The sequence below is a fragment of the Dipodomys spectabilis genome, unplaced genomic scaffold, assembly GCF_019054845.1.
Source record: "Dipodomys spectabilis isolate Male_0828 unplaced genomic scaffold, ASM1905484v1 ptg000137l, whole genome shotgun sequence".
In the NCBI taxonomy this organism is placed as follows: domain Eukaryota; kingdom Metazoa; phylum Chordata; class Mammalia; order Rodentia; family Heteromyidae; genus Dipodomys; species Dipodomys spectabilis.
In genome coordinates this window covers 2,567,625-2,592,124 of record NW_024870814.1, presented here as the reverse complement: position 1 = coordinate 2,592,124, position 24,500 = coordinate 2,567,625, and the positions used below count along the sequence as shown (strand labels likewise).

General features: G+C 34.8%; 1 protein-coding gene across 5 annotated transcripts in view; it reads right to left on the bottom strand.

Moving 5' to 3' along the window:
- The window catches only part of Ctnna2 (catenin alpha 2), a 1,105,512-nt gene that overhangs the window by 38,071 nt on the left and 1,042,941 nt on the right, over positions 1–24,500 (bottom strand). For 4 of the 5 annotated variants that reach the window (XM_042690427.1, XM_042690430.1, XM_042690428.1 and 1 more), the window contains 4 exons: positions 19,548–19,661; positions 12,220–12,401; positions 6,272–6,377; positions 350–484 (listed from right to left, as the gene is read on the bottom strand). In XM_042690427.1, the coding sequence (XP_042546361.1) occupies positions 350–484; positions 6,272–6,377; positions 12,220–12,401; positions 19,548–19,661 (537 nt within the window). The remainder of the gene's footprint in view (positions 1–349; positions 485–6,271; positions 6,378–12,219; positions 12,402–19,547; positions 19,662–24,500) is intronic. The other variant, XM_042690431.1, reaches the window with a different exon arrangement.

Here is a 24,500-nt window from a genome sequence, read left to right as displayed (position 1 = left end):
AAAATTACCAGGACTAACAAAGAAAAGTAGACTCACAATGAGTAAATATAGAAAAGCCCCAAATAATTATAATAGTCACAGCTTGGCAATGAGTTTCCAGACTATGAAATTAGTTTTCTTGTGAAGAATGGAGATTTTACAAGGCCAGTATAAACACCGGGTAATTGGAAAATCAAATTGTTCTTTGTGAGCTATTGTAAGGTCTGGAATAATGGTGATAACATTAAAAAAAAAAACTCCATTTGAATCACTGAACTTTTGTGTTTTAGCAGTACTGTTGCCAAGAATGCTTGCTTTGGATGTGTAACAGTGGGAACTTTTACATTGTGAAGTCCAAATCCCAGCTTACCCCTGACACAATGAGCTCTCCTCCCAGATTCTGCACTTCTGCTTTCACCTTGCTGCAGATATTGAGCTGATGGCAGTACAAGGCAATTCGCTGAAGGTAGGCTAATAAATCCTGCTTACATGCTGAATCAGGACACTATAAAAAAAAAAAGTGATCTCAATTAGTAAGTACTCTTCAGTTTCTAGCACTTGCTGTATAAAAGCTGGAGGATGCAAAGATTTCAGTGATATATACTTTAATTATACTCCTTTCACTCAGTATTTTCATAACACATTTGAGAAAGGCCACTTGCAGTAGTTTAGACTGATTCGCTTTACCTTGTTTTTATTATTTTTTTAAAATTTTATTGTCAAGCGGATGAACAGAGAGTTTACAGTTACGTAAGTAAGGTAGTGATTACGATTCTTGTCTAACTTGTTACACCCTCCCTCATTTTTCTCCCTCTTTACCTTCCCCCCAACCACTGCCTTGAGCTGTACAGACCATTTCCAACATACTCTCTTGTGAGTATCACTGCTGCATAGGTTCCCCTTCATCCTTTGCCTCACCATTTTCTTGTTGTAAAGGCATTATTGAAGATGATTTAGATGTTGAATTGGGATATCTTCATGTTTATGGCTATTTTTCATGAGTTATCCTCTACTCTATAGAAAACTAAATATTCTGCAGTGAGTTATTTTAGTTTTCTTCAACCTTCACTGCATGGAAACCTAATTTATAACAAGTCAAGCAAGGGATGCTAAAAGTACATCTTTATATGTGGTAATCTCTCTGCCATGGTATAGGGGAGTGTTCAAATTCAATAAGCTGAGTAAAGTATCATTTTTTGTTTCCCTTCATTTTCTGAGAAATACCCCATTCACTAAAAAGTTGATCTCACTTTCTGGATTTTTCTATTAATAAAAACATAATTGAAACAGGATAATTGAAAAACATAATTGAAACATAATACATGTCTTTAGATAAAAGAATCTTTCATAATCATTGCAGCAGAGATATCACAATAAACCTGAGCCATTTAAAATAAATTCATATGACCAACAACAGAGTCTTTCAATGGACACATCAGAGTCCACTCTCACTGGAGTGTTTGCATTGTCACTGTAACTACAGTGGGTAGATGTCCATTAAGTACACATAGAATATTTCTATGGACAACATACATGGCTCTTTGAAACAGTTCTGAGGCTTAATGCTAATGTCTACAAAGTAATTTAAGTATATTTCTTTTGCTACCAAATGTTTAGTTTGAGCTTCTTCCATGCTATTTAATTGGTCTGGTTCAATTTGGCACTTAAAAAGAACATTTAACCACAAGATGTTTGGTGAAATACAGCAGAAAAAGTATCTATATCCAAAATTGGAATGCATTATTTAGAATGAAATCATGAGACTGAAACTTCAGCTCAGTGGTAGTGTACTTGCCTACAATGTGCGGATACTGGCTTCAGCCTCTAGTACCACAAAACAAAGGTAGAAAACATTAAATTTTCAAGCTCAAGAAAAGAAATATCTTATGAACACTAGAGCCAATGGTTGAACATAACCATTATTGAATAAACAATAAAGGAGTTTCTTTTATACAAAACATTATTGTAGTATATTTTGCACTGATTACATTTGTCAAGAATGAATCCCAGAGACACTGTTTTTAGCTTTCTACAAGTACTTAATATTGTAATGTTTATCCTACTCCAGGGACTCATATACTAGAAAGAATTAACTTTAAAATTATATCTCCCCAGAGGACTGACAAGGCTTTCAACACAAATACCTTGCAGCAAATTGAGAGTTCTATCTCAATGGAACAGTAATTAAAAATGAAGCATTCCGTAAAAAAGTTTACATTGCATATATATCTCAAATCTTCATAAAAATAGTTTCAAGCAAAAAAAAAATAGTTTCAAGCAAAACAAAGGCAACCAATCCCCTCTTTGGTAATGCTCATTCTATTTTATTATTTAAACTGAAGTGGTTAAAATACATATTTAAAAGAGCATTAAAGGCCAAGAAAAATATTCTCTGTACCATGGAAATAGTTGTAATAATTGAGACAGAAATGCTCCATTCAGAGACAAATCTACCAAAAACTGAAAGGCATTTCATATAGCTCATGACACTAAGAATAAGTTAGGCTTAAACTTCATTTCCTTTAAAAATTAGTTCAATGCTCTGTCATTTAATCTCAAAATAAATCCAGAATCCTCTGGAACTGGTGTGTGTGTGTGTGTGTGTGTGTGTGTGTGTGTGTGTGTGTGTGTGTGTGTGTGTGTGTGTGTGTGTGTGTGTCTGTGTGTCTGTGTCTGTGTATAGTTTTTCTATGTAGGTGCTGCATTTACCATGTATTAAAAGAAATCTTGACAATACTTCATGTTGCAATGTTCACCAGAACGATCCAAAAATGTAAGAACATAAACAAGATCACACTGAGAGAGTTTCAGTCATTCAGAGTCAAGGTATCAAGAAAAGCCTTTGGACATCCAGTGAATTTTCACTCCCTGGAAGAAGCCCTTCCTAAGAAGTCTACTCACCATCAGTTTCTAATAACTCTGTACATTTGCAAACAAGAGAATGGCTTCCTTTTTTTGAATAGTGGTGTTTTTTTTGTTTGCTTACATATTTTCAATTAGATCCATTGTCTTCCTTTTCTTTAGCATAAACTTTCTGCAATATATATACAACTTTGGAGAAAGAAGCTCAACTTATGCTGTGAAGCCTGACATACAACCGCCAAATTAGAAATTACAATGGTACATGTGATATATTTCAGATTCATATTGATATAATGTTTGAAAGAGTTCAAACTGTAAACTGTTTTGAACTGTTATATATATACATATATAAACACACATATATATATTGTAAAAATGTTGTACAGAGGGGTTACAGTTACATGAGTAGGGTAATGAGTACATTTCCTAACAGGTATTGTTACCTCCTCCTTTGTTTTCCCCCACCATCACTTCCCTCCCCCTCCACCCTGACATTGTAAAGTTCATTTTCTTTTCTTTTCTTTTTTTTTTTTGGGGGGGGGGGTCCGGTCGTGGGGCCTGAACTCTGGGCCTGGGTGCTGTCACTCAGCTCTTCAGCTCAAGGCTAGTGCCCTACCACTTGAGCCACAGCGCCACTTCCGGCTTTTTTCTTTTTGCTTATGTGGTGCTGAGGAATCGAACCTAGGGCTTCAGGCATGCAAGGCAAGCGCTCTACCACTGAGCCAACTTCCCAGCCCTGTAAAGTTCATTTTCAACATAATGTCCTGTACATCTTGTCATCACAATGGGTCAACCTTCATCCCAATGTAAGCATTCTGCTATATTCTTTTCCCTCTTCAAATTACAAAAATGTACATACAAGATGCAGGACAACGGCATCAAATCCAGTGAAAATAGGGGTTATACTGTGGAGGAAGAACATAGAAAAGAAACAAAAGAATCACATTGTGCACTATAAGTACATTTCACTGGGTTGATGTCTGGTGCCCTGTATCTTGTATATACAATTCTCTAGCTTGGGGAGGGGAAGGGAAAAAACAAAATGCTTAAATAGGGATACAGGTTGACCCATTGTAACAATGAGATGTAACAAGACACTAAATTGAAAAAAGAACTTTACAATTTAGGCAGGGAGAGGGGAGAAGTGGGGAGGGGATAGTGTAGTTGTAGAGGTGGGAGGGAAGGGATGATAGGGGAAAAACAAAGGAGGAGGTAACACTGCTTGATAGGAAATGTACTCTTTAACTTGCTCATGTAACTGTAACCCCTCTGTATAGTATTTTTACAATAAAAATCATATTTAATAAAAAAACACTAGGAAGATATTTAATAAAAAAACACTAGGAAGAAAGAAAAAAACCACTTGTGTCCCTGTCTTGGGGTACATTTTGCTTAACATTATCTCATGTGGTCATTTGTACATAGTCTTTGACCTTCTCTGCTTGTCCTAGACATGTACTAGTCTTTGCAAACAAGGGAAATCATGGGACCTATGTTTCTTTGGGCCTGGCTTACTTCACTTAATATAATTTTTTCCAAGTCTTTCCATTTCCTAACAAATGGGGCAATGTCATTCTTTCTGACAGAGGCATAGAATTCCATTGTATGTATATACAACATTTTCTTGATCCATTCATCTACTGAGGGGCATCCGGATTGGTTCCACACTTAGCTATGGTAAATAATGCTGTGAGAAAGATGGTTGTGCTGATAGCTTTGTCTTGATAGCTTTGTCTTTGTCTGTGATTTTTTGGGTAAATGCCCAAAAGTGGGATTCTGGGTCATAAGGGAACTCTATGTGGAGTCTTTTGAGGAACCTCCACACTGCTTTCAAAAGTGGTTGAACAACTTTACACTCCCACCAGCAATGCAGTAGGGTTCCCTTCTGGCCACATCCCCTCCAGGATCTGTTGTTACTAGATTTCTTGATTATAGCCATTCTAGCTGGGGTGAGTGGAATCTCAATGTTGTCAGGATTTGCATTTCTTTTATGGCTAGAGAAGTTGAGCATTTCTTCATATGTCTTTGGACATTCTTATTTCCTCTTCAGAGAAGTCTCTCTTTAAGTCTTTAACCCATTTATTAATCGGGCAGTTGTTTTTTTGAGGATTTGTTGTTGGGGGGATTAGGTTTTTGAGTTCTAAGTATATTTTAGATATGAGACCCTTGTCTGTTGTATGGCTAATGAAGATCTTCTCCCAATCCATGGGCTTTCTATTGATCTTGCTAGCTATCTATGTCCTTTGCCTTGCAGAAGCTCTGCAGTTTCATGCAATCCCATTTGTCCAATCTTTCTTTGATTGGTTGTGCTTCTGGGTCTCTATTAAGAAAACTCAGCCTGTACCAAGGAGTCCTAGAGTTTCTCCTATTCCTTCCTGTAATGTTTTCAGGAAGTCTGTTTAAAGGGATAAATTGTTTGTCAGCTGGAAAGATTTATTGCCTAAAATATTCATACAAAGAAATGTAACTTTATTGCACAAGACAATTCCAGCAGGATTTTAGAGTTCTACTTCAAGCCAAATAAAATGAAAAAGGGGGAAATAAACTCAAATATTCTAGATAAGTCTGGGTAAAAAATATAACTGAAACCAGAAAGTTCTTGATCATGCATACTAATTCTATATATAGTAGAGCATAAATGATTATGAATTATGAAGCCTATTAGAGAAAATCAATACTTAATAATAAATGGTATGCTTTTATTGTTATGCTTTTCTTATTATTCTTTCTTAATACTGCTTTTAAAACCATGGAGAACTCTCAGGTTAGCCAAATTATCTTTCTGCCTGTTCTCCACATGATACCACCTAGTTCACATTCTAGTCATGGTAGGTTCCATGTCTTCTAATTAATTGTGACCCATTATATCTATAAACCTCTGACAATCCAATTCCCTGCCCACATGGAAGGTTGTTATTTTTCTAACTAGTTTTTCATGTAGCTGGTTAACAAAGTTGTCTTCTAAACTTTTCTGAGAGAAACAGGCAGAAAAAAGCATAGCATTAAAGATTATTTGTCAAAAGTTTTGGGAAAATAAAACCAAATAAAAGGGTTTTAGGTAGGGATTTCTTATAAAATGAAATTGTCCAACAAAAACAGTTCCATTTCTTTGTTTATGCCACATTATATATTATAAATGATCTTCTGAATAGCATGGCTTAGAGAATCTGTGCCTACTCATGGATGACATCTCCTACATAGCAAATGCTCTTCTTTTCTAAGTAGATTTGGTCATAAACCTTAGGAGCCTTTCTGAGCCAAATCAACCTTTGCCATCTCAGCAGAGGCAAAAGCCAGTTTGTAAAACAATAGTGATTGTCTGAAATACATTCTTCAGAGGCAAGTTATTGGATATGTAAAACTGAGTACGGAACCCCAGGGCTGATTAGTAATTCTTCTCACCATGTGCCAGCTCTTCCTCTTACATTACCTGATCAGCCACAGCACGGGCTAATTTGTCCATTCTAGAACCTGCTTCGGCAATCTTCTTAGCAGCATTAATGACATCTGATGTATTTTTCAATGGCCCTTTGCCTCTGAAATAACATATACAGCATAGTTAGAAATTTACTTCCTGATAGAAAATGGACAAGCCTACAATATCTTTTGTCTGAGACTTTAGTTTTGTATTGTATATGGCACTGGCTATGCCAGTGACATTTTCAGTGTTTTTTTTTTGTGGGGGGTATACATCAAATTCATGACAATCATCTATTTTTTTTTCGCTATGGGAATAGTTTCCTATATTTGAATATGCATGTTTGCATTTTATCATCTTGTAGATTTCTATTATTTTTATATAGTGGTCAATTTGAAATGATGCTCATCATAAGAGCAATGAATATTTAGTACATAATGTTTGATATGAACCTGGTGCTGTTATAGACCCTATTTCATCTATATGACAATGCTAGTAAGAAAGTATCATTTCTAGTTTACTAATGGCTCAAAGCACTTAACTTGTTGTGTATACTTAGACAGATAATAAGTGATGCATTCTAAAATTTAAGCAGAGTCAAGACAAAATAAAGGCACATGCATTGCCTCTCATGCCTGACTAGCATATGTGTATGATTGAATTTTTGAGTCTACTGTGGTGCTTTGAGAAGTTAGTCTCTTCATATAACTGAGGAATGCCTAACTAGAACTTCAGAAATTTTAAAATTGCAAATTTTTTGTGTTTTATTCTTCTGGTACTGACTTAAGAAGAGACAATTAAAACATTGAAACTGAAGCTGTCTTTATGCTGCCAGACCAGGACCTCAATATTTTCACATCTGGCTTTCAATTCAAGTAAACTCTTTAAATTAAAATAGTGATTACAAAGGCAAAGGAAATTATGCCCTGTCGTAAACCTTTAAACAAATTGTAATGTGCCTTAACTTCATTCCCTCTTCTTGAGAGGTAAATAAGGAATAGGCTAAATATGTTTATTCTTTTTTTTAGCATTGTTACTTTTCCTGGTCTCCATCCTTATGTGCATCTAAAAATCAGTGCATATTTTTTTAAGTCTAAGGATTGAACTCCTATAGTTAGAAGTGTGACGGAATGAAATGGAGAGAAAATGTCCTCAGAAGGGACTTGTTTAGACCACATGGTGCTGCACAATGATCACCATTGTTACATAATAAAATTTTACTAAATGGAAGGCTTAAAATTCAAATAAAACATTTTTTTCTGTTTTCTCCTTCATTCTCCTTCTGGTATTATTCTGCATTAGGAGCAAAAGGAACATATATCAGGTTTATATAAATGTTTAAACACACATTTAGTGACATTCTCAATCTTAACTCTTCCATTATGATTTTAAAATATGAACAGAGAATAGACATGTAAATTTTATGTAGCAAGGATGAGTTAAAGATCCTGTAATAATCTGGCTCCTGTTCCTTGACAATTGTCATTTTCTCTAAGCTTCCTTCTTTTTGTAATTTTTGTTTTGCATTTTTGTTAGCATCAGTTAAGTTGTACAAGGAGATCTCATTTTGATATGCCCATATATTCATCCATACAATAGACCTTGTTTAGACTCAGCCCCTCCTTCACACTCCCTCATCTCTCCCTTCCCCCATTTCCCAAAGGAATCTTAACAAGCTTCATTGTTCTATTTTCACACTGGCACACATTTGACCACATTCAACTTCCATCACCCTCTCTGTTCATCCTCCTATTTTCCGTTAGTTACTCCCATACTTAGGGTCATTTTTCTGTTTTTTTTCTAAAGGAAGAGTGGATGCAGAATATATTAATGCTCATAGTGTGTATTCATCTAACTTTCAAGTCTTAGAAATTTTCTCATGTAGTTTTTTTTTGTTTTTGTTTTTTTCCTGCTGGTATAACACATGCCACTTTTTTCTCCCTTTGTCTTAGTCTTTAATAAGAGCTGCACTCTGAATTTTCATTGCTAAAGAAATATGTGTTATTTGAAGACTTTCAAAGGATCTAAGAAAATGCTTCCTCATTATCTTTACATGAAAACTTTCAACAGATTCTCACAATGTGCAAAGTCAGTAAAGGACATCTATGTAGACTGTGTACTTCCTTGAGTCTCAGGCCCATGGTCCTGTAGTTAGACTGAAAAGAAGCATATTCTTTGTATTCCACTGAAAACTACAAATCCTGGACTTGCTAAGACTTGTTATAGAAACAAAAAGTCTTAACTTCAAAATTCACATTTACACTCAATTCAAATTCCTGGGAGTACAAAGCTAAATGCGTAGGGGTGAGGTCAAAATAGCTTAGGAAATTAACCACAAAAAATTTACAAAACCAAATATTTTCTCATAGTTGAGGACTAAAACGCTCAGAAGAAACCTATGTGACATACTAGAGGGATTTTATATACAGGCAGAGAAATGAGACAGGAAGCTTTGCATCCTAAATAACAACTTAGTACACTTTTTGCTAAATATGGTTCTCTCTTAAAGAACAGTAAAAGTAATATGCTCAGAAAAAAAATTCCTAATTCCATATATGTGACAAAAGAAATAGGGACAAAAGAAAAAAAATTATCTAAGTTAAAATTTAGAATAGGAAGAAACAAAATTAAAAGAAGAGATTAATGAGTAAGAAAATATAACACACTAGAATTAATCAATCCTAAAATTGAGTCAGAATATAGATATATATATGAGAACAAATATTCAAAACTAAAATGAGTATGGTTTGAAATCACCTTAGGAAGCAGAAAACTCAAAGCATCAAAAAACTCCTTTCCTCAAAATGTATATGATTTGAGAACCTGGATAAAGTAACTTTGTAAGAAAAAATACTGTACCATACCTAATCAAAAGAAACAAAATCATGTATTTTCCAGGAAAGAAGGCAATCGATAAATCACAGCTCATCAAAAAGCAAACAACAAACAAAAGCAACCAACATTCTGAGTTACCCAGCCTCAGAATATAAATTCTGAATTAACTTAAGTTTAAATGGTTTGTTTTCTACATCTCTCTCTGTTTGTTTAACATCAAAGGGAAATCTTCAATAAGGAAATAATATAAGGAGGGTGTTTGCAAATACATTGGACCACATGAAGCTGTTTTCAGATCATACAATCTGCTTTAGGAAATTTCTCCCATCCGTTAACACACTAGGAAGATGCACAATAAAGCAATTGAATGTATCTGGAAAGTTTTGGGAGGTCTGGGAATCATAGCAGGACGTTAACTGTTCTAGAATATTTTTTTTAATGTAAGTTCAAAACTTAAGGTTGATTTTTAAAAGACAATTTTGCTTGTTGCTCATGACTGAAATCTGAGCAATTGCTATCTTCCTTTCTTGTTATTGGGACATAGAACCAGAACACAGTATTTCTCAAAAATGATATGAACAGAAAACATTCACCCAGTGATGGTACTGCGACTGACATTGCCCATGAGATGAGTGTCAAGAACAAAGCAGAAAAAAAAGACATGAAGCATAATCAGTTTTCTACTCCATGAAGAAGTTATTACATGAATAATGAGGCAGAACCTCTCCTATTCTAATAATAATAGAGTGGATATCATCGAGATTACCGAATCAAATTAATGAATTAGCCAGCGCTAAGAATAAAACAACAAGATAATAAATGCAAGAGCACATTTTGTACCTGCATTGCCTTTAAAAATACAAATCGAGAAGAGTAGCCAACCTTTAATTGCTAATCAGCCATATCCTTTCTTTTAAAGAGAAAAAAAAAATAGTTCATGGGAGTGCTTAGGATGAAGTTTTTCACCCTGAAGTACAAAACACAAGGGTAATAATAATAACATATGAAGCCATGTGGAGTGAACTTAGGTGACAGGCCACAAAGGAAAGGCCCTGCTTCTTGCAAAGGCCAGGTTATACAGAAGGAAGCAGTAGCTTGCCTCTATTTTCTGTTGTACCTGCACGTACAGCCTCTTCTGCTTCTTATTTTATTGCCCTATTCCTCTCCTGCACTCATGAAGAAGCACAAAAAGACTCATACAGTGGGGAAAATGATAATTGGCAACATTCTGGACATTCCATTATTTAAAATGGTAGAAATTATTATTTAAAATCCCTAGGGAATTGACCCAGCATTTTTAAAAATTACACCTTTGATTAATAAAAAGTCTGTCTTAACAAAATCCCCTAACATGATCCACTCAAAGATATTTCTCTGCATTATTCACAGTTAAAGATAAACAGGAGAATTATAAAATGTTCTCCCCATCAAGCCTAGCAACATGGCTAGATCCATTATTCACTTTAGACTAATGAGATTATTTGTTCCAGTGATGTTATTAATGGATTGCATAATATCCATCAGATAAGATACCAATAAAATGTTGAAAGCAAGCAAATTAAGTCATTATAGGCCTTGGGAAACAATGACTAAAGCTGCCATGAGTCTGACTTGTATGAAATTCAGACATAAATGATGGCTTAAGACATTTTTCCTAATGTTACTTTTGTGAAATATATTTGTGTAGATGAAGAACACTAACTCAATGTACAAATTTGAACTTCTAATAAATATGATGATATTTAAAAGTCTTGAAGGTCACCCTTACAACACTGAACTCATTTCACTGAAGTCAAAAACCATTTTAAAATATTTTGGGGAAAAAAAGCCAAGCAGTGTCATTAGTACATATTGGTCAGAGGCAAAGGGTAAAAGGGGATGACTCAGAGATGTTCCATATTTAATTACAACCTACAATCAACCCTGTCCTCTTATTACAAGCATTCAACAACTATTAAAAACTGTTACCCATGTGATGTGTGATGCATTGAAATTACTTCCATCTTACATAGTTTTAATAGCAAGTATGTTGTATCATTAAAACATCTTTGTGTGTATTTTTAACAATGCCATAAAACAAAAGTTGACTTTGGTTTGACAATATAATTAATACTTGTATTACTTCTATGGATGTAAAAACTTTGGACATAATAGGACAAGTGTGATCTCATCATTTCGCAACTAGAAAGACAATAAGAGACTTGTCCCCAATCACCTGATATTCTGACTCAAAATGAATTGAAGGGGCTGGGAAGGTGGCTCAGTGGTAGAACGCTTGCCCTGCATGCCTGAGGCCCTGGGTTCGATTCCCAGCACCACATAAGCAAAAAGAAAAAAGCCGGAAGTGGCGCTGTGGCTCAAGTGGTAGAGCGCTAGCCTTGAGCTGAAGAGCTGAGGGACAGCACCCAGGCCCAGAGTTCAGGCCCCACGACCGGACCCAAAAAAAAAAAAAGAAAGAATTGAATTTTGGTCTCCCTTAAGTTTATTCTGTGTGATTGGAAAGAGAGACTTGTACCCTACCTTTACAAAAGCAAACAAAAGGCCATGGTAGACATAGCAGTGATCTCTGATGCAGAAAAGACTCCTGACAAAATTTTTACTTGTCTCTGTAATTATCAAAAGCATTGCTCAGAACTAAAGACAATACCACATACATGATTTTCACTTTCCCTGGAATCTGAAGTTCTTGTATCTGATTCCTTATAAAGGTGAACTACATGCTGAAATTAATGTGAGGTAATGAGATAGTATGGCAACTTATTGTAATACATACATACAGGCATACACACCCTTTTCCCCCCAAATGGACATTGATAATTTACTTTATCTTCAGAATAATATTTAAACACCTTCCAAAATAGCACAGATGAGAGACGAGTCAGCCATTCCTTAGGGGCTTGATTTTATGACTGCCTTAGGATAATTAATACCAATACAAATGAGTGTTATCGTTATCTAAACAAACCTATCTACCAGAAGTCCAGCCCATGGTTTTGATTTATGCATATAAATTTCCAACACCACCACCTTGCTTCGAGGTAGCATTTTACGGTTTCAGGAGGCTTTCGCTGTTATAGATCTAGGTTTAATGACAAACTCTTCATCTCCCTTCCTCTGCACCTCACCTTGTGAAGTCTGTCATTTCCATCATGATCATACACATCTGCTTGGCCAGAACGATGATATCATTACCGCTGTCATCCCACTTGGCTACCTCAGCATCCAGCTTGCTTTTCTCTTGGTGGAATATCTCCACCTGCTCTGCTATTTTTGCTTTCTCTTCCTGTGGCAATTGAGCCATGATGGCCTGTGTGATTTACAGGGAGAAAACACATTAGTAATAGTGACAAAGGTAGTACAGAATGTATGTGGACTCTGTATCCTGTGGATGGCAGAATCAGACCTGGAAACGGTTGAGGAGATGATTATCCATTGTGAAATGTATTTCCTCTACATCACAGGGAACCAAGAATACAGGCCTGTTGGGTCCCCCAATTCCCTGTCCCCACTTCCATACATAAAAGATAGAAAGATCCAAAAGTACATATGCAGTGACAGTAACAGAACTCCTCTGTCTCTTTGATGACACATGTTTTTTTTTCAAAAGACTCTATTCGTGACAATTTTTATATTTGGTCTCAGAAAACTTTTACCAGATGAAAGAATGTACCTCTTTCAACACTGAAATATGTTGAGAAAAGTCAAAAAAGAAAAAAAAGGCCTTCTGATGCTGAGGAAAGGAATTTTAAACAATATATGAGCATCCAAATAGAGTAGGATGGGTTTCAGGATTGCAAATGAAAGCATCCACAGAGATGCCAAACAATTGGGGTCCTTAGGGCGTCCCATGCCATTCTTATCTTCTATCCTCCATCACCTTGTAGGTTAAAATCATGGCTACCCATAGCTTCCTGCAGCAGGGTTACAACAGGAGAAAAGTACAGGTTAGTTTTCTCTTAACCAAAACATTAAGGCCAGATGTGTTTCAGATTTGGGAATTTGGCCGAGGAGTTTGAGAATGCTAATACAGACTTTATTGAGCAGCGTCAACATAGACTGCTCCAAAATTTGAAATTTTTTTGAGCATTGTATTTTAGTACTTGAAATGTTTCAAGTTTCAGAGCATTTCAGATTTTTGGATTTTCACATTGGGAATGCTCAACTTGTACAGAATTGGGAAGCAAAGATTTCTTCCCCATAGTTGCTAAGTAAGGAAATGAAGAAATGAAAGAATATCCTTCCTTAACATAATTTATAGACTCTTCCTTTGCAAATTTTGCCAACACTCCATTATATTTGTAAACCCAAAGATCAATACTTGAAATATTTTTGCAGTTACTTGCAAATAATGGAAAAAGCAGCAGCAGCAAAAAAAATGAGTTATTTGACATAAATAAATCTAGATAAGGATGAACAAGTCAATTCTCTTCTTTTTCCAGCCCATAATGTGAACAATTGTCCTCTTTGTGGTCTATTTAGTGTTTTTTTAGTTGGACATGGTACTGTTTGAAAATGGTACCCAAGCATAATATTGAAAGGTCTAGTGTCCCTGAGCACCAGAAAGCTGTGATGTGCTTCATGGAGAGACAATGTCTGCTAGACAGCTTTGTTTAAACACTCATTAGTGATACTGGCCTTGAGTTCAGTGTTAATGAATCAAAAATATAAAATGTATACCTAGAAACACCCATTAAATTTGGCTATATATTGATAGGATGAAGAAAATGGTGAATTACAAGCCTTAGGAGCCTTACTCTGTCTGTCCTTTGGGAGCAATGATTAAAAAATCCACTCATTAGGAATTCATGGTTACTTTATAGACCATAACTACCAACAATAATGAGAGTTGACTATATTTGCTAAACACCATTTCTGCAGCAGATTCTAAGTGAAATGTGTAACATTTCACCTCACTACATTCTCCCAGACAGGAGCCTAGGGAGATTACTTCTGCATTTCCTCTGGTTCTGGGATGCATGGATTTTACAGGAGACCAGAAAAGCATGACTTAGGGGGTATTCCATGTAAGTCATAAATCTTGACCTAATGTGAGTGAATTGATTGGAGGAAAAAAAATCTAGGGTCTAAAAGAAATATCGATGGACATGAAATTACAGAGAAATGGGCTCTACCGATTACTTGGGTCAAGACCTGATGGCTATCCTTAGTTTCTTACATAACATAGAATAATAAGTAATGATATCCAAAAATGGTAGGTAGCAAGTAAACTAGGTTTTGCCCACAAAAATAAATTGATGATAACCCCACATGATATTATTATTTGCATTATTTTACCATTATTTCTGCTGTTAAGATTTTTTCCCCATCTATCCTTAGCATATTATTTAGTTACTGACAAAGGAAGACATGAATCCAGAGTCTCTGTAGCTATCTACAAATAGAAAGAAGACAGGCATGATTGCTTGAATACATACATGGATACCAATATTATATTGATGTTTATGTATGTCAAATAAATCTACTCAATCATTCTAGTACGCCTATTATTCCTATTTTAATAATGAGGACATCTGGGCCTAGGGAAATGAATTAAATTCCTGACCATGTAATTTACAAGCTGTAGAAATGAACTCAAACCTAGGCAAATACCATTTTTGACCATTATGAACAATAACACTACTATAAAAGGCCATATATCACACAGGACCCTCTGCACAGGATTTCCAGCCCAGTAGGGCAAAGGAGTGAGTCTAAAAGCACAAGCATTGCCCACCATGCTCTACATCCTTGAATTGAGGCTTCATATGCTGAGAAAAGGGGGCATCTTTGTCTGATTCACAGAAATGTGTTCTTGGACTACTGGCTGTCCAGGTGTAGCATCTTTTTGTTAGAAGATTGACATGTCTGCTAACTTTAATGCATACCTAAGTCTGACTTCATAGAATATGGGTTTATATATGTGTATAAAATTATAATACATAATTTAAAAGCCAGACTGTTTTAAATACTATAATTAAAATATTTAAAATTCTACACATCAAAATTTATGTTGAAGTACTTTTATGAACTTAAGAAGGGCATATGATGCAAGAGTTTGACATAAACACATTTGTAATACTATATTAATTAAAGGTAAACATCCTGTTACATTTTGATAGTCTATCAAAAATGTGCATTTTTTTCTTCAAAGTATCCTTGCCAGATGTCCCAATGCTCCCTTACATTTATAAAGCCTTATCATACAAAAGAACTAATCAGATTATTTTTTTAGATAGTATGGGTCTTAAACCACTACTACAAAATAGATTTACTTTGTGTGTCTCTATAAAAAGAAATATATATATTGAATATTGAAATATATATATATATATATATATATTGAACAGTAGATTCCAGACTTGTAAAGTCTGAACATATTCAGTGTCCAGGTAGAAAAAAATGTATCTTTCATTGTCATCCAAAGATTAATTTGTGCATTCAAAGGTATACATTTTTCTGTCAACAATGATACTTGAATTTTCATTGTACAATTCATCACTTGAATATTAACTTCCTTGCTTTATTCTCTTTGATTCCTATTAATGTGCCTGACCCTGAGCTCTTGATATATTTCTTTAAGACAGATATATTCACATCCTGCTCACAAAAGAAGCTCAGTAAATACCTTTTGATTGACTGCTTAAACATTATTTCACTCACTGAATCAACATAATTCAAGAGAAGTTGCCAGACTGACAAACATTTTCTAAGGACACGATTCTGAAGTAATAGCCCCTCCAAAATGGATTTTGAAAGGAAGATGTTATTTTGGTTCTAGGGTTCTTGACCCGCATAAAGCACTTAATGGGGTGTGACTTGGGGCCAAATGTCATTACATTTACTTCAGCTTATGTAGCTATCAATAAGCTGAACTCTTTTCCTAAATATTTTTAAATGCTCTTGGCTTTTAAAATTTCATAATTGACCTTTTCTGAAACTGGAATTTAAAAAAAGGTTATCTATAAACAGTAGATCGCAAACTGCAAAATTTGCAAGTTAATCAAATTAAAATTCAACACGTGAGTTTTAATTAGGTCTTATCAATGTAACTCAGCAGTTTGAAATGTTAACACATTAAAGCCATTCTAGCTAGAGAGAAAATAAAGACTGTCTACATTAAAATTAAATTTCATATAAAATACATGACATGAAGTTGTTCATTCCTTGAAACTATGGGAAAGTGAGAATTCTTTTCAAGGCTAAAGGCCAAAAGGACAAATCAGCTTCACTGTCTTTGTGAGGTGATTTGTGGGCATTCAGTTTCTGTTCTATTTGCTTCAGCCCAGCCCAGCTCTTCTGATGGTTTATCTGGCTGCTCTAGAGTCAAAACTGCAGACATTTTTATCTATAAAGACTCCTACCCTTCACTTCAGGTCCCCATCTTTCCTCCAAAGTGTAAAACTACCAAAAAAAAAAAAAAAAAAAAACAGAAAGCATTCAACTTAATCTCAAATGCATCTTCAACCTAAGTCTGCAAAAACACGTATTTTCCCAATGTTCACTATTGAAGCATATGGGCCACCAAACTTACATGTATAGATCAAGAGTTTAATGTCAAGGCCTCCAGTAAAAAATATTGATAAATAATGATGAAAGGAGATGAAAATTCAATATGCCATTGCTACTCACTTTTTAAAGTAGAATAACAAATCTAAGTTTTCAAAGAGTCAGGCCTTTTGACTTTTACCAAACTCAGACTCTGTAATGAGTTAGAAAATTGAGGTAATTTTTCTATTAATTCAATTTAAAACTCCCATGATTGCCTGAATTATCCAGATTTATAAGGTTAAATTATTTGGCAAGTCTCCTAATGACTTACCATCCTAAGTTAGGAGCAACAGCATTATCCTTATCACGAACACAAAAATCATTGCACAGCCATATGACAAATCCTGCGATATGCTTTTATAATGCACTTCTCCTAATGTCATTGTAATGTAAAAAGCTATGTGCCACCCTTGTAACCACAAAGAGATGAGACATGGAAAGGTTAAGAAAGTTCCCCTGAAGTCACACATCTTTGCCAAATTCATAATTAAAGACCAAGTCTACAAGATTCTGTGTAATATATTCTGTTGCTAAGGAAAAATTCACTGACTAATTTTAACTATGTCACCCTACAAAGAAATAGGTCATAGGTATCATGCCTAGTATGTATTTGGTTGAGCTTTGATTTAGTCTTTTTAGAGAATTATATTATTTGTGCTCTCCATCTAGTCCAATGGGAGAAGGGATAGAAGTATGAAAGGGGAAAAGAGGAGAAGGCAGGCAAGAATTTATTGCATATACCCCAGGATTGAGAACTGTACAATCAGAATTGGGTTGAAATGAGGGGTGAAGAGGTTCAATTGATGGCACAGATCAAAATGCATTATACACATGATCTACTATGTTATGTGGCAAAAAAAATCAACATATAACTTAAAATTAAGGTAAGTATTGGAAGGGGTAGGTGAGAATATTGAAAGAGGTTACCCTGATCAAGATGCACTATATTCATAAACTGTTTTAGTGAATTTTGGTGAATGGCAATTCCTTTGTACAACTATTTGAATAAAATATTCAAAACAAAAAAGGAAAATAAACATATCATGTCTAAGATCAGAGGGTGAGATGACCTCACTGTGTTTATTATTATATTTCTACCACAACATTCATTCATACTCCCATTCTTTCTCTGAGTCTCCCTTAAAATGTAGATAAGCAATATACAGGAGCATATAAAGGAAATAGGAAATGTTCTAATTCTAGAATTTGAGAGCAATGGTGGAAGAGAATACTAAAAACTTGTCTCCTATTATCACCTTTTAGATTAATTTCCATTTTCAGGATGGATGGATTTCTCTGCATGAGACTACAAAATAAGTCCATGAACAGGGACTCTCTTCTGAGAAAAGCTAATAGCTCTATCAAAGATAAAATCTGTCTTATTCATAATTTTGACAAGCTTATCACATTTTGCTAGTCAAAAGTTTGACCCTCTATCATCTTGGCCACTCAGTGCACCCTCTATTTCCAACTTAACAGCCATAATTCTATGTCTCTGATTTTGTCATCATGTAATTACAGGCTAAAGTAAGCTGACTGAATATGTAAAGCTGTCTGCTGCAAATTAATCATGGAAAATACATGATGGACCTCACAGACAAGTGCTAGATGATAACAGGATTTTGCTCTTATCTTGGACCATGTTTATTTTCATGCTCAAAAAAAAACTTTCAAAAAAGGCAATAGTGTGAGGAAATGATTGATGCAAAGATGAACAATCTTAATTTGCTTCTATTATTGAAGGATGCTTGGGGGAAAAAAGTATATTTGGACTCTATCCTGAAGAGTCTCAAGGAATTTCCTGCCTGAGCTGGCTTCAGACCACGATCCTCAGATCCTAGCCTCCTGAGTATCTAAGATTCTGGACATAAACCATGAGTGCCCTGCTAATATTTCCTGTTTGGAGTGCTTTTTATTATAACATCTGATTGGTTGCTTCCTAATTTTCTTTCATAATTTCTAAGGCAGTATGAACTTTCTGGAATTTTCTATCTCTTATCTACAGTAATTCATTTGCCATTTCTCTCTCAACTTCATACTTTCATTCATAATAGTTTCTTAAGTTCAACAGAGAATTAGAATATGTAATTCCTAAGTAAAAGTTAACAAAAATTAGAATATTTAATTCTCCATTGTACTATAATTTGATTGTTTTTATTTGACAGAAATCGATACTTCAAAGAGAAGGACATATCACTCTCTTATACAATTTCTAAGGACTTCACTGCTCACAACTTGCTTCTATTACCAAATTTACTGTGTAGTCAATACAGCTAATCTCATTGATCTAATTCCACTTATTTTAGTGGACAGTGCTATAGAGTATTCAAAGATTTGGCAGACAAAGCTTGTACTTTGAGTTTCTTCCTACTCCAGCCCTTAAATCAGTATATTTCTATTATGTTTCTATAATATCTTTTCCTATAATATGGCAGAAGATGTGTTCTGACAATGTAGGTAACAATGGCCTTGAATCTTGTAGTCTTGAATATCTCATAAGCAATAGCCTAGTCAATAAAGTAGCATTCTGGTTCTCCATTTGCATTTAGGCTTTATAACAAACTAAGAGTTGAATCAGGATAATAATGACTATGCAATAGAAATTTTGAGCACTTAAGAGCTCCTATTTCTTTATCTAATCATGACCCAATTGCCATACAATCTCTTATACATATTAGAGTTTCTTTTGATACAGCCATTCTGTTTCAAGTGACAAAAAGAAAGATTAGATGGAACCAAGAGCAGTAATGGATAATCCACTGGGTAAAATGTACATTGCAACCTCAGACAAGATTTCTAAGACATGAATGTCTGAAGTCTTATTCTCTGGAAATCAGAACATTCTCCAACCTTTTCTGTGACCTTGCCCACTCCATAGTCAACTAAAATCTGCATGTCTTCTTACCCGTGCACTCTGCCCTGCAATGAGCTGGTCATCTTCAGTCTGAACACTTGTCCGGCTACGTACATCATAATCTTCCTGCTCAAAGTCAGAATCATCTTCCAGTTCTTCTGGAGTCTAAGTATGAAGAGGAAAAGAAGTGTTTTAAAATTATGTTTTAAATGGATCATATTTATTCTTATTCACACACTGGATTGCATAGGTTTCCATTTGACAAGTAACATAACTGTGGGTAGATACAGGACAGGAAAATCATAAAGATTGGCTGCCCTAATTTACCTGTTTTAAGGAAATAATTTTTTTATTATTTCTGTCAGAGAGTATAACAAGTCTAAGTGGGACTCCTGCGACATAATGTGATATCTGATTTTAAGGAAAATTGTACTTTTATTTGCTCTCCACCTATGCAAGTCTACTGTGAGGTAGAAAATAAATACTATCAACAAACATGTACTCTGTCTATAATGTTGCTTTTGGTCTCTTTCCATTCTATTCTCAATAAGCAAGACACCAATGAGTGTTCCTGATGAAATATCACTAATCTATTAGGTGTAAAGCTTACAATATAGTCTATAGTCAACGCTGCCTAAGTATGAACCTTTGTGTGAACATGTGCAAACTTTTGTAATAGCTGAGTTTTAACACCTCCTATGTCAATTGATTGTGATTGTTGTGAATATTACAATATGTATTTCCTACATAGAGTCTTACACATAGAAAACATCTTTAAAATGCTTAACATATTGTTTACAATTTTGAAATTCTTTTAACAATTGTTTTTAAGTGAACTACTGATATTTATTAATTGCTAAATAACTCTTTATCCATAATATCAATTTTGCTTAAACCAGCCCAGGGAAACAAGGATAATTCCCTATTCACAGATGAGAAAAATCAAAATTCAAAGAAATTAGGCAGGTACTGCATGTCTTTGAGTTAGTAACAGAACTTATAGCTAAATGGTTCTAGGATGTTGACTCCAAACACAAATCTCTCCATTGTTGTTGTTTCTGCACATTACCAATTAGGAGAGAACTGAAGCTATAAACGGCATAAACAGAGCAGAATTAGATTAAGACCCTTTCCAATCTACAAAGCATGTGTTGAGGAAAGATAAGAATGAGTTCATTAGCCAAGCAACAAAAATCCTTCCCATCTCTAATGGCAGCAATACCGCCACATACCTTCACTCTTTCTCTAAGTCCCTGCACAACAATAACTCAAGAGGGTTTCTTAGTACTCATGTGGGCTCCATTTTACAGTAGGAAAACTGAAGTGTGTTTGACTTCAAAATGACACAAAGCTATCTCAGTTCAGCAAGTCATAGAGTGTCCTCGATCACTTTATGATGATGACAAATTTGGAAGATGAGGAGGGGGTTCCCAAGAAGAAATGGGCACCAGTGAGATGAGGCAGTGTTAGATCTCTCAACTTACTCCTCAAGCTGTCTCTTGGCAATTTTCTTGTTTTAAAAGAGTAGAGCACAAGCTATACTGGTGGAGCAGTTGTCCTTTTCTCATACAAAGGGCACCATTTTATTCCTCTGAATTTTTTTGGCTACCTCAGTATAATTCATCAAGTGTGGTTATTGATGGGGCCTTGAGATTGGTCAGACAAGCATAAAATAGGGTCTTTCATGCCAATATCACATCATGCCTAGTAATTTTCCATGTTTTGGCATAGTACTTTCAGATTTAGCACCACTAACCTTACTAACGTCCCCTCATTTATCCTACAGATGTTCTATTTTCTTTTATAGCAATATTAACAGAATGGGAGGAGAAAGGTTTTTGTCCCCTAATGCATTCATTAAAGCAGGAGTGGGATGGATAGAAGCTGGTTCCAATAACTGGTTGTACTGTCATTGTGGACAGAGGCAATGTTCTTTGATCATTCCTCACTCTTTTGGAATGTGTTGGGAAACAATTATAGCAAATTGGTAAATTCTGCTGACAGATGAGATAACAAGATTGCAAGCACTTTTCATCATTATTTCTTGAAAGAGAGAAATAAAATAAAAACCTTCTTCACTCAATGGAAAAAAGGAGACTATAACAGGACCTACAGTACTGTGTCCTAACATTTCCGTTATCTGTACATTTAGTAGATAAGTCACTGACAAACCCAAACTGGCAACACAAAGCTAATGATGATGAGCATTTATTCAAGAAATTAGCCCAAGACCTACAAACAAGAAAGAAAGTGATTTAAATGAAAATAATTATAATCTGGATGTGCACTCAAGGGTGATTTTGGCCTAGCTCTGAAACTCACAGGCTATATGTCTTTGGCAAGTTACTTGTTTTTTGTTGCTGCTTTCTCACTAATAAAATGGAGATTTTAATCACTATTTATTCTGCCTGCCTCACAGGACTCTTAAACACAGATGCAAAGGAAAATGCTTTGTGCACTATAAGAATGAACTGTAGAAATGATAGTGATAATTAGCATGTTTAATAAAGCATAATACCTAAAACAACAAACATTGGCAGTAACAACAGTGTTCTTATTTGCCATTTACTATGGGACTTAACTATAAAACAAAAGGATTCAATCTTACAATAACTTAATGAATTAAATTTAATCCTTATTTTATAGATGAACATACAGGCTTAGAAGTGTTAAGCAAATTTTCCACAGTGTCACACTTAGCCAGTGACATACCCAGGGAATACGTAGAAGTTTACAGAACCCATGGTCTAAAGTATCACAAATATTATCGGGCAAATGGAAAAGTTAAAAGTATTTTCATATATCCTCATCATGAAGCAAATCTATGCCATCCAGTCACATGAATAGTTCTGTGCATGCATAGCTTGATAATTGCATATAAATCCATCTGTCTCCTTATCATGTTGTCATTTTCTAAATTCATCTCCTTTACACTGGTCTCCATGAACAACATTTGACATTATCTAAATTTGTTTATTCTCAATATATGCCAGAAGAATATAAAGTTTTTGATAATTATGAACTTTATCAACCTTGTTTATTCTATATGCAGGGTAGCTCTAACAGTGAGGAACATCTAGCAAACATCCAACAAACATTAGTGAAAAGAATGTCCAAGATTATATTACCATTTTTTAAATTGTCCTAAATTCTAAACTAATCTAGTTCAGCAAAGAAAACCAAGACCTTTATAGGACCATTCTGATGATTTAGGATAAGCAAAAGTTTTTCTCTCAAGTCCTTTCAATACTTCATTTGCTAGTGATTATAAATAATTTGACTCTAACCTCTGCAACTTTGATAATATTATTGAGATATAAGACAAATTGTTTCATTGATTTTATAAACTTCATCTCAGCAGGATGTAGAATAGAAATATTTCTTAGGAGCCCACTAAGTGGTAGATGAATGATAGCCCTTAATTATCTTTGCTAGTATTTTTCTCTACCTTCCCTTTTGGAAATTGAGATACATAAAAAATGAACATACAGATGACTGACAGTTAAGATATAAATTCCAAACTTTCCTGCTTGCTATCATTTTCATGATCTCTAAAAAAGCAAAACTAAAAAAATTCAAATAGACCTATTGGTTAATCACATTAATCCAATCAACATCCAGTTTTTAACCTAATATTTCACTGTGTCTCAAGCCTTGTAATCTAAATAGACATGAGAAATTTAGATTTTTTTGGTCAGGAATTTCATGAGCTTCACAAGTACATTGTATACTCATCTTGTATATACAGTTTTCTAATTTGGGGAGGGGAAAGAAAATAACAAAATGCTAAAATAAGGATACAGGTTGACCCATTGTAACAATAAGGTATAGAATACACTATGTTGAAAATGAACTTTACAACTTCGAGTGTGGGGGAGGGAGAAGTTGTGGAGGTAGGGAGGAAAGGGATGGTAGGGGGAAAACAAAAGAGGAGGTAACAATCCTCAATAGGAAATGTACTTATTACCTTACTCATGTACCTGTAACCCCTCGGTACAGTATTTTTACATTAAAAATATAAAAATATGTACCATTTTAATGCTTAAATTTCTCCTAGTTAACATATCATATACAAGCTAAGCCATGTCTATATATTATTCTCAAAATTCTAAAATACCTTTTCAGTGTTCCAGAGTACACTGATACACAGTTTGACACATGTGAAATTCAGTTAAAAGAGATTTTTACTCAAATCCTCTCCCAGGACACATTATTTCCTTTCCTCCCATTGAAAGCATCACAACTAACCAGATTAAAGGAAACCAATTACCAATGATTAGTGTAGATATTCACTGTAGACTTTTCTCTGTCAATACTTCTTTTCTGGGGAATAGCTATTGTTTTGTGGAATGCACCTCTCTTGGCACCATGATATTATTATTAGCACCAACTATCCTACCCACTCTCCATATTATTAACACTTTGTATTTAAGCCTATACTTGGTACTCATGACTTGCAGACGCCATGTTTGTGAATGTGCCTTCTCACCAAATTTTATGTGTAATTCTCCCAAAAAGAATAATGATGATGCTTTTGTAGATATGGAAGAGTAGGAAAATAAAGAGTTACTCAAGTACATATTTTCCCACTAAGGTCAACCACACAATACTCTACCTTCCCATTGAAACCCTCCTTGTAAAACAAGTATTTAATGTCACATTTTTAGTGCCATACTATTTAGTACCACATTTTTTATGCTTTTGGTTGGTGATTTCTCGGCTTAAAATGTTCCCTATCTGAATATTTCTGCATAGTTCCCTGGTTGTAAGTAGGTTGCAATGTGCTTTACAGAGAAACATCTGTGCTGAATGAGCTTTGTTTGCATATGAGTTGGTACTGGTTACTGTTGACTTCAGTTCAACAATACATATTAAGAATGGTGTCTCTAATAAAAATCATGAAACAAGGCCTCATATGTGTTAATCGGCCTCACTCTATGTCCCTCAGGAATAGCAGATCAGAATTCACTAATTTACTTTATGACACAGAATATATTAGAACAT